The sequence below is a fragment of the Otolemur garnettii genome, unplaced genomic scaffold, assembly GCF_000181295.1.
Source record: "Otolemur garnettii isolate 467f Iridium unplaced genomic scaffold, OtoGar3 scaffold00125, whole genome shotgun sequence".
In the NCBI taxonomy this organism is placed as follows: domain Eukaryota; kingdom Metazoa; phylum Chordata; class Mammalia; order Primates; family Galagidae; genus Otolemur; species Otolemur garnettii.
The window spans coordinates 1,865,111-1,876,468 of record NW_003852520.1 but is presented as its reverse complement, the minus strand read 5'-3'; the positions used below and the strand labels follow the sequence as shown (position 1 = coordinate 1,876,468).

At 45.4% G+C, this 11,358-nt stretch overlaps 1 protein-coding gene across 1 annotated transcript; it reads right to left on the bottom strand.

Moving 5' to 3' along the window:
• Nucleotides 1-6,206: 6,206 nt before the first annotated feature.
• IL22 (interleukin 22) lies at nucleotides 6,207-10,816 on the bottom strand. Its single transcript, XM_003797848.1, has 5 exons — nucleotides 10,631-10,816; nucleotides 9,770-9,835; nucleotides 9,527-9,670; nucleotides 8,621-8,686; nucleotides 6,207-6,305 (listed from the first exon to the last, which is right to left on the bottom strand). The coding sequence occupies exons 1-5, from the start codon at nucleotides 10,814-10,816 to the stop codon at nucleotides 6,207-6,209; spliced, it is 561 nt and encodes a 186-aa protein (XP_003797896.1).
• Nucleotides 10,817-11,358: the final 542 nt, after the last annotated feature.

Here is an 11,358-nt window from a genome sequence, read left to right as displayed (position 1 = left end):
ACTTCGTTTTATATGGAAACAGAAAAAAACCCAAATAGCCAAGAAATTACTCAGAAATAAAAACAAATCGGGAGGCATCATGTTACTAGACTTCAGATCATACTATAAATCTATAGTGATCAAAACAGCATGGTACTGGCACAAAAATAGAGAGGTAGATGTATGGAACAGAATTGAAGACCAACAGGTGAACCCAGACACTTATCATCATTTGATTTTTGATAAGCCTATTAAAAATATAAGCTGGGGGAAAGATTCCCTATTCAACAAATGGTGCTGGGTGAATTGGCTGGCAACCTGTAGAAAACTGAAACTGGACCCACACCTTTCTCCTCTAACAAAAATTGACTCTCACTGCTAAAAGGACTTAAACTTAAGACGTGAAACAATAAAAATTCTCAGAGAGAGTGCAAGGGAAATGCTTGAAAAAAAATGGCCTAGGAGAATACTTTATGAGGAAGACACCCTGGGCAATTGTAGCAACATCAAAATACATTACTGGGATCTTATCAAATTTAAAAGCTTCTGCACTGCCAAGAACACACTAAGTAAAGCAAATAGAGAGCCCTCAGAATGGGAGAGGATTTTTGCAAGTTAGATTTCTGACAAAGATCTAATAACCAGAATCCACAGAGAACTCAAACTAATTACTAAAAAAAAAAAAACCTAGTGATCCTATTTCATTGTGGGCAAGAGACATGAACAGAAGCTTCTCTGATGAAGATAGGCATATGGTCTATAGACACATGAAAAATTGCTCATCATCATTAATCATCAGAGAAATGCAAACCAAAACTACCGTGAGATATCATCCAACTCCAGTAAGAGTAGCCCACATCATAAAATCCCAAAACCACAGATGTTGGTATGGATGTGGAGAAAAGGGAACACTTCTGCACTGCTGGTGTGAGTGCAAGCTAGTACGTTCCTTTTGGAAGGAAGTTGGGAGAACACTCAGGGATCTAAATATAGACCTGCAGTTTGATCCTGCAATTCCTTTTCTAGACGTATATCCAAAGGACCAAAAATCATTTGGTAATAAAGATATTTGCACCAGATTGTTCATGGCAGCTCAATTCATAATTGCCAAGTCATGGAAAAAGCCCAAGTGCCCATTGACCCATGAATGGATTAATAAATTATGGTACATGTATACCATGGAATACTACACAGCATTAAAAAATGAAGACTTTAGCTCTTTTATGTTTATATGGATGGAGCTGGAAAATATTCTCCTTAGTAAAGTATCTCAGGAATGGAAAAAAAAATATCCAATGAACTCAGTACTACTGTGAAACCAATTTACAATTACTTACACATGCATGTGAAAAATGAAACACAACTTTAGCCTAGGATAATGGAGGGAAGGGGAGAGAGAGGGGAAGGAAGGGTTTGGGTCTATAGCTGGAGGATTGGTAGGGGGATCACACCTATGGAGCATATTGCAAGTAAAAGTTGGATCTATCAGGTGTAGCGCATAAATGTCTTACTCCTGTAATTGGGCAAATGAGGTGAAGGCTATATTGTTTAGTAGGATGTAAGTATTCCAATTTGTACAAATAATCGACACATTGAATCCTATGATGGCATAAATGTACCTATGATAAATGTATGAATGACTTAATAAAAAAAAGAAAAAAAATTTTTGAAAATAGATTTTAAAGATAAACTCACTGTGGCTGTGCTTGCCTCTGAGATAGGAAACCTATGCCTCCAGCCACTGGTGTTCCATCATCCTCTTTGTCTGAGGTGTCTTCGCTCAGATCTTCTCATCAGAGCACAGTTGTGTTCTACTGGTTGGTACCCAAGCATGAATGAAGGACCAGCAGAAAACCAAGGGACTCCTTTTCCTGTTATACACAAGCCACACACAGCTCCTGTCTCCCAGGCAGCCCACGCCAGGAGTCGCCGTGACATCATGGGCCACCCCTGGCTCTGTTCCACCTGCCCTGTGCCATCTATACCTCTTCCCTGCTCTTGCTCTGGCCTTATTCTTTCTGTCCTACCCCTTCTGGACTGACTTTGCCTGCAGCCAAGTGACCTTTATAAAGCCCAAGCCACAGGGACTCTTTCTGTGCTCCACACCCTTCAGTAGCTTCTCCTCCTCCTTACAACCAAAGTCAGGCCTGGCAACAGGGCCCCACAGGCCTGGTCCCGGCCAACCCTCTGGCTTATTTTGCCTCTCACCCCACCTGCTCCAGCCCCAATATCCCTGCTGCTTCTTGAACTCCCCAAATGTACCCATCTTGGGGTGGTATCCCCAGACACTCTCACTCAGCCCCTTAGCCAGGCACCTGCTCCTCCTAGAGGCCTTTCCAGATCTCCTCACTTGCAGCACCTGCAGCAGGCGGCACCACACACCATCCTCCTTCGCTCCTCATAGTAGTCATGGTGCTGCCATTGACTGCACCCCTGTTCTGTCTACATCGTGTGTCCCACGCCCTCCTCCGTAGCTCCTCATAGCATTCATGGTGCTCCCATTGACTGCACCCCCGTTCTGTTTACATTGGAATGTGAGCTCCAGGAGGCCAGGCCCATCTGCGTGGTACTTACCACCATAACCAGGGCATAGAGTTAACACCCAGAAATAACAATTCCATCATCCCTGGAGCTTGACACAGGCGCCTCTCAGCGCTTAGAGCCCAAACCCACCCTACAAGTTAAATCAATGGCCAAAGGAAATAAGTAACATCCTTCATGTCTGGTATAAGGTCTGACAATTAAACTTGAGAACTCATCCTAGAAAAGTGCTGGGCTCCTCATTGCTGAATATCACTACAGTCTCTTTCAGAGTCCTCCCCTTGGGAAGCCGTGTACCAGCGACAGTGTCCAGTTCACCCTTCAAAGCAATTTTGGAACTCTTTTCCTGGGATGGACATCAGAGCTGTTGTCATATTACCTTTGATGTTTTGTGTGTCCTCAAAATGTCTTCCTTTCAATATTTCCATTTTCTTCACTGGAGCCCAAATCAGGTGAGTAAGGAGGGTTTTCCAAAAATACCTTGTTTATTGGTTAAAAACTGCCTCACAGACAGTGCCGTGTAAGCTGGTGCATTGCTGTGATGCAAGAGCCCTGAGTTATTGGTGAAAAGTTCAGGTTGTTTTCATCTAACTTTTCACTCAGCCTTTCAGTACTTCCAAATAGTAAACTTGGTGAACTGTCCAGATGGTACAAATTCATAATGAACAATTCCTCTTATATCAAAAAAAGGTTAGCAATATCCTTTTGACTCTTGATTTAGATTGATGGAACATTTTTGGTCATGGAGAACAGGCTGACTTCCATTGTGAACTCTGACACTTTGTTTCAGCATCATATTGGAATACCCACCACTGGTAACATGGCCCAAAATAGCATCTTCCCTCTCTAAAAGATCTCAGCAAACTTCCACTCTCCTGTGCTTTTGTTAATCAGGGAGCTCCTTTGGGACCATTTTTGCACACACCTTTCTCATGCCAAGATTTTCAGTTAAGACTTTCCTAATTATTTCTCTGTTGATATTTACTGGTCTGCTATGCTTCTCATAGTCAGATGAATATTTTGATACACAAGTCAACACATTTTTGTAATCTTTTTGCCAGTTCTGCTTATTGCTGGCCACCCTGGCCTCTCTCCATGGGTGATGCTCTATCTTTGTACACTGCCATTTTCTTCACAGCATTTTCCCCCATAAACTTGGACTGACACGTCATTGAATTCACTTCCACTCTTGCCAGGGTTTAACAAAAAAATTAATAATTTTTCCTTGCTCTAATTCAAGCTCTGACATTCTCATGAGAACACAGACAAACATGTGACAACAATAATGAACGTCACTCAGCAAGACACAGACTCATGTTGACACAAACACAGCTGTGAGATGCCCATACACCAAGGTTATGAAACCTGATGGAGCCGTTTGTACAGCACAAGTGCACAGTGGCAAGTTCACAAACTTAATTGTTAGACCTCATAAGTACAACAAAGAAAAACGAAGTGGGGGTGAGAGGTAGCAGGGAGAATGTGGAAGGCAGTGAGGAGGCTCTTTTTGGCAGAGTGGTGAGAATGGGTCTTTCTGAGGCAATAACATTTGGGCAAGGACCTGACTGAAGGGAGGGAATGACCATGAAATGTGTGGGGAGATTGTTCTGGGCACAGGGAACAGCAGGTACAGAGGCTCAGAGGCAGGAGTACGGCTGGTGTGTGGCTGCCCAGGGAGGAGGCCTGTGCTGGCAGCTCAGGGAAGGGCAGTCTGGATGGCTGACATGAGGCAGAAGGTCGTGAGGCCACTGGAGGAAGCAGGGAAGTGCCCAAAATGCTTTTCAGTTTTAAGTTAACTTTGGCTCCTGAGTTAAAAACAGATGGTAGGGAGGCGTTTTGAAACTACAGTGTATGACACTAATAGTTTGGAGGAAAGAGCATGGTGTCATGGGTAGGCTTTAACCACTGAGGGAATGAGGAGGGAGCAGATGCAGCCAGTAGTCTTGAGTTACAGCAGACAGGATTCCTGACAGTCAACGTGCAGGTTGGGAAGGAAGAACCCAAGGTTGACTCTAGCTGTTTCTGAAATACATCTGACATTATGGAAAAATTCTAGTGTCTCTTAGAAAAACCTTACAATTTTAGGGGTAGCCGTCCTCTTACGGTTCAATTTCTAGAAGATTGGTCCAAAATAAGTGCAATATCAAAGTTTGCTCCCATCATGACACTGAGACCCATTCGGAGGAGAAGAGCCCAGAGAGCTGCTGCCCGGCTCTTCCCAGAAGTGCTAATTCTCTCTCTCCTGGAGCCGACTCTGGTGCCTCTGAGCATTGAGAGACCAAACCCAAGGTACTGGCTTCCCTTTACCTACCCGTGATCCTGCAATTCTACATATATTCTCATCTATCACACCAGCCCTGACCTAATCCTGTGGGGATTTGGCAAACAAGGTGGGAGTGAACCACAGAAGAGACCCACAGTTTATGCCTGTTCAGAGAAGGAAACGCTTTAAACGGCTGACTCCCGACTCCTTTGATCATTAATTTTGAGCTTCTCTAAAAAGACCTTTCCAATGTTTCAAGCCCCTTGTCCCCAAGGGTGGCTTCTCAGTGCTGCTTCTTAGCAGAGCTAAGCCAACCTTCATCCCCACGTCTGCCCCACTGCAGATTTTAAAGAGGTACGAACTATGTGTGTGTGTGTTTCGTGTTTTGCCCATCTTTCCCCTACAAGACTTTTCTATCAGTGCTAAACTCCACTATAGAGAACTCCCCTGAAGCTCAGCTGCCCTGCATTTCTTACTTTACCCTGGGAAGACTGGAGAACGCACTTGGTGATGGGCTTGAACTGGAACTGAGACCGTTCACGCACAGCAGGGGAGGCTCTGTGAGCTTCTCCCCAGCAGTGTCACCCCCTTCTTTTATCATAAACCACTAATGATGCAGATGGATTCTTTTCAATTTCTTACCTTTCTTTGAGAATTACATACATACTGATCAACATAATATATCCGTATCAGATGGCACTTACAGCTATAAATCGTTTCTTAGAATGTCTCTAATGCCATTTTCTCATCTATATAGTAGAATCATAGTAACAGCCACCTCATTTGCTCAGAACCAGGAGTAAAATCCTGGGAGTGATTGCATGGTGACGATGATGGTGACACCAAAGGAGAAAAATCACAAACCACAGGACTTAGGTCATCCAAACATTTACTGAGGCCAAATAGACATGTTACAGGTCCGTAGTTATTGTTATAAATATTAACATTATACTCAAGTAGCAATATCAAATAATGTTTCCATAAATAAATCCATATGAATAAAATGGCATAAATAAAAGCATACATATAACAATAAATACATTTATAAATATAAAACATTAATTATAGAAGCATGAAGTTTAGGGATTTTTTGCCCTCTAAAGGAATGGGAAGTAATCTTTTTTATAGAAATAGACGATTGTTTATAAAATAAATTATTTTCTGTATATAAAACATTAGGTTTAGTTGAAAATGTTATAAATATCTTTATACTTAGAAAGCCTACCAGCTGGTCTCATAAACAGGAGTGACACTGTTTCCTTTTTAAGCTAAGCAGGGGTTCATTTGGATCACCTGTGATGGTAGAGTTTGGTTCCCATTTCCCTCCAGGTAAAAAGTCCCTCTGGGCTTCTTACAGTCAGCTCTAGCGGGGGTGGGAGGGGATAAGGGAGTGGGGGGTGGGGGTGGGGGGCGACTCAGTTGTTCATTCCTGGCTCTGCTCTGGTGAAACACAGGCGTTTCTCAGGGCCATGAACAGCAGGTCCAGTTCTCCAATTGCTTTGATCTCTCCACTCTCCCCAAGCTGTGAAAATAAGTATGCAGAAGTATTTGAGCATTTACAATGTGTTTTCTAAAGAATATATTTGGCATAATTAGGTTGCTAGAGATAGAAACCAAATTTTAGCCATTTGTGAAAGGCTAATAATAATATCCTTTAGTAAGAACATCATATGATTGCACCAAAGACCTTAAAATCATGGCTATCCTGGCACCAGGGCACCAATCTCCGGTGTCCCTCACCTGAGCAGCAGAGCTGGGCAGAGCATCGACCCTGCCCTTCCTAACTAGAGCAGGCAGCTGGAAGCAGTGCTGGGAGCTGGGGGCCCAACTGCCACCTGCTATGTCTTCATAGCCACAACCATGACCAACCATTTGTAACAGCTCAGCTCAAATAGCCTTGAATCACATATTCACCAATACACTGGGCCTTTTTCTGTTCCCACCTTCTCAACAAAGAGGAAAAGAACACCAGATTTTCACTTTTGTGGGAAAGATACCAAGTAAGCCCTCTCCACTTGCCTTAATAGAAAGCCAGACAAAGGTCCTAACATCCATTCTTTTCCCTCCTTCCAGAGGTGCCCAGGTGGTATCCAGAAGAGGCTCCCAAACTCAGTGGGAGAGAAAACTGAAATTCAAGCCCAAAGCATCCCCCACTGAAATTGATCCAATCTTCCACATCTGCATCATTTCAAGAAAAGCCCTGTCATCCTCTTCATCTTCTGCACAGCACTTTGTTCCCTCCCCTTCCCCTTGCTGCGTCCTTCTCCCTCCCACCTTTCCATACTTTCTTGACACGATGCTGAGATGTTTTCATAATCTCCATAACTTCCAACATGACAAAAATTTTAAAGCTATCTGACCCTACTGTGTGCTGTGCATTCTGCTCCAGCGGTCCCCCTTCCACTCCCAGTCAGGGGACTGACACCTCCCAAGAAGGCCCCCCACTTCAGACAGCCCTGGCCAGCACTGCCTTCTGCGCTGTCCGAACACCATTCCTCTCCTGCCACCTCCGAGAGCAAAGCACCCTCACCCTTCCACAGGGCAACCCTTTTTCAGAGATGAAAGTTGATTCTCTCAAAATGGATGAAAGACTTTAAAAATCTGTTTCCAAACACAGTTTGGTGTGCAATTTTTCTTTCTCACACTCTACTTTTCTAAGGACGACAAAGTAAGCTGGCATCAGGAATCTTTTGGAAAAGAAGTTGTCTATGACAGGCTAACATCCAGCCCTCTACTTCTAGATAACAGTTCTAGAACAAGAAATTGAGCCTCGCAATAAAAACAACACAAAGCCTCCAATTATCAAAGGAAGAAACAGTCATGCTCATTAACTTATGCTCAGGAATAATGCTTTTTATGGCCAGGATGGCTCAGCCTGTGACCCCAACACTTGGGAGGCCAAGGCAGAAGGATTGCTTGAGCTCACAAGTTCCAGACCAGCCTGAGCAAAAGTGAGACCCTGTCTCTACGAAAAATCAAAAAACTTAGCAGGGCATTGTGGCATATGCCTACAGTCCTAGCTACTTGGGAGGCTGAGGCAAGAGGATCTCTTAAGCCCAAGAGTTTGAGGTTGCTGTGAGCTGTGATGCCAAAAATAAAAATAAGAAAATAAAAACAAATTCTGTTTTTAAAAACAAGATTTTAAAAAGAAGGAAAGACATTATGCTCATTACTAAACATTCCTCCCACGAGAGCTGTTGTGTCTCTGGGCATGTAAGTCGGACCTGCTCTCAAGAGCATCACTCTCACTGCTCCCGCTCACTCCTCAGCTTCAGGGTGAGCCACAGCTGAGCATCAGAGCACTGCTACTCTTTCCACCAAATAGGCCACAGAAAGGATCATTGACTATGGGATGTGTACTACTTCACTAAGGACTTGCTGCGGCGGGGGGGTGGGGTGGGTCAAGAAAGAAATTAGAAAGGAAGGACAAGTACTTCTTCAGATTAACGTAAGTCAATAGGAATCTGACATTTCCCTGACAGTCAATAACACCAACACCATCATGTGTTACCACTAGAAAAGGTGAGGCCCTGGGGTTCAGAAGCCCTGCATGCCAGCCCTGGCTCTGCCCCTGGCCATCCCCAGAAGTTGGGGTAACATGACCAGATGACCTACGTTCCCTGCCAGTTTTAGGATTCGGAGATTTGCAAAATTTGGGTCTTCATTTACAGATCTGTACACACATCTAGGCCCACAGGCTCCCGAGTCGTCAACCCAATTGTTGGAGAATCAAATGAAAAATCACAAAATGGGAGGGAAAAATGAAAGAAAGGAAAGGAAAGAGAAACGTTTGTTCCTCCCACCGCAGGCTGGGGCATCTGCAGTGGCCAGTCGTACCTTCCTCACTGTGTCTTTCAGCTTTTGCACATTCCTCTGGATGTGCTGGTCATCACCCTCGATGTGCTACAAAATAAAAACAGATGAACTATTTTAACATCATTGTGCTGAAGCTTTACGAACCTCTGTGCCCATCTGAGGTGTATTATGATTCATCTGGAATTAGAGAGCATAGTAATTTTGCTCACAATGACCTAGTTCACCAGTGACCTAGATTTCCTGAGCTCTTGAATTCCCTTGGACACCATCTCCAGTCACTTCCTTTGCAGGTGGCCTCTCTTCATCTTTGGGAAATCCGACTGAGGTCTGTGCTTGTGGTTTATGCAAATTGCCAGGAATAAAACCCTCAACAAAATTGCTCAGAACAAGAAACACACTTGAAACACCTCACTGGAAAAGTGGCCCTTCTCAGCGCACAGGAGGCGCCTCACTGTGCCCACTCCTCTCAAACCTTCTGCAGCTTTCAGTCTCCAGAGCTGCCTTCACACACCTCCCATGACATCAAAGGGCAGCAGGCTTTCCCGCCCCGACTGTGCTAAGCCTTCCCCTTTCCCTCCTTCTCTCTCACTTCGTTTCTTTGCCATTCTCTCCTCTCAGCCCGTCCCACATCTAGGCACTGACACCTTTCTCATCCATACAGAACCCAAGCTGCTTCTTCCCTAGGGACGAACTAATGACCCTTCAGGACACTTGACTTCCAGACACTATTAACCACCATTAACTCAGGAAGTGACTCCATTAAAGCAAACACCAGTACTCTGTGGTCCTCCCGAAAGTAGCATCACAGAGGTACTGCGTACGGCCAGCACGGGCAGGGTGCAGGGGACGCGGCTGTTGGGAGAAGGGAATCTCAAGGGAGGAAGGAGGGAGTTGGGGTGTGCGGTGTGGGCTGGGAGCAGAACTCACACAGGAGCTCAGTCTAGTGCTGAGCCTGGCCAGGAAGGGCACCACCTCCTGCATGTAGGGCTGGAACCTGTGGGGCTGGGGGAGCAGCACCTCGTCCACGGTGAAGTTCAGCACCTGCTTCAGCAGGTAGCAGCGCTCCCCCATCTGTAGGTGGATGACAGAGCAATTAGGGACTTCCAGGAGATCAAGCCCCCATCCCCATACCCGAGGAGCCACGAATGGCTTCCCACAACTACAGCTTACATTGACTCCACGGAACAGTTTCTCCCCAATGAGACGGACATCTGTGTTGTTATCTGCCAAGCTGGCCTGAAAGAGAAAGAAAAACTAAGTTCCCGGTGCCGAGGAGACAGAAGAAGGGACAGTGTGCTCCACCCTCTCCCCAGAGTACCCTTGTGAAGATGAAGGCCAGAATTCAGGTGTGTGCATGAGATGAGTTGAGAATGATGCACAGAGTAAAGGGAAAAATAATCAGGCAGGGTGCAGTGGCTCACACCTGGGACCCCAGCACGCTGGGAGGCTGAGCCCAAGCACTCTGAGCCCAGCCTGAGCAATCAGCAAGACCTCATCTCTATTAAAAATAGAAAAACACAGGCAAAAGGATCTCTTGAGCCCAGGAGTTTGAGGTTGCTGTGAGCCACGATGATGCCACACCACTCTACCCAGAGTGACAGAGTAAGACCTCGTTTCAAAAAAAAATTAATAATCAGATGGGCCACTGAATGGCACATACATAGAGTGCCCCCAAAATGTGTATGACTTTCAGTATTAAAACTGTAATACTTGATATATACCAATAACGTTCATCTTGTGAGTTATATCGTGTATCTCCTATATTAAGGAAGTCAAACATGGCTTGAGTATTACTACTCTAACACAGTATTCTTCCTTCCTTAAAACGCATACACATTTTGAGGGCACATCTGCTGTGTATGCTAAAGACCAAAGTGGAAGAAAGGAGCTTTGGTAAAAACCAATGTCCAGGGACTCTGAAGAGACAGAGGAGGTCGCCACCCACTGTGGGGTGAAGATCTGAGCCGTGCTCTGCCGCCAAGTCCAGCACAGCAGGAAGGAGGAGAGGTCACAGCGGGGCCCGGGCTGTACCTCCTTAGCCAACATGAAGGTGCGGTTGGTGATGTACGGCTGCTGGAAGTTGGATTTGTCCAGCCTGCAGTGGGAGCCCAGAGGTGCAGCCACCCCTCCCTGCAGCGACAGGACCATGAGAAGGAGGCAGCTGGCAGCCAGAGTCCCCAGGAAGGAGCAGCTCAGGGGTCCCTGTCGGGCGGCCATGCTGTGCAAGTCCAACTCGAGAAATCGGCAACTGGGGAAGGAGAATCTGCTATCAAGAAACAAGAGGGAGAAACAGCAGGAGAAACGTTAGTCTAGAGCATCACGTTGAAATCACAACTTCACCAAGTTTGCTGAGACACGTACCTGTCAGGATGAGTCTGCTTGTGATGGGGAGATAGAAGCTGCTGCTTTTATAGCCCCCCAGGACAGCGATTTTTTTTCTATTGTTAAAGATATGACATCAGCAATTATCGAATTTCCAGTACTATTTTCTGAGAACTTCCCAACAACCACAGCAGCCACAAGCACCACCTCCTGCCCTTCCCACCTTCAGATGCGTGCGGGTCCCTAAGACGTCACTCCCAGGGCCCAGAGGGTGCTTTCACAGATGAATCCCAGAACGCTTCTGATTGCTACTTACTATTCGAAGAAAACAATTGCTTTGTCTTAGAAGAGTCCAGATTGAGTACAATAGTCTTTGATCTCCTATAGTTACTGAGTAAGCATTTTGGTCATGGACTCATTTTTCTACCAGCTACATA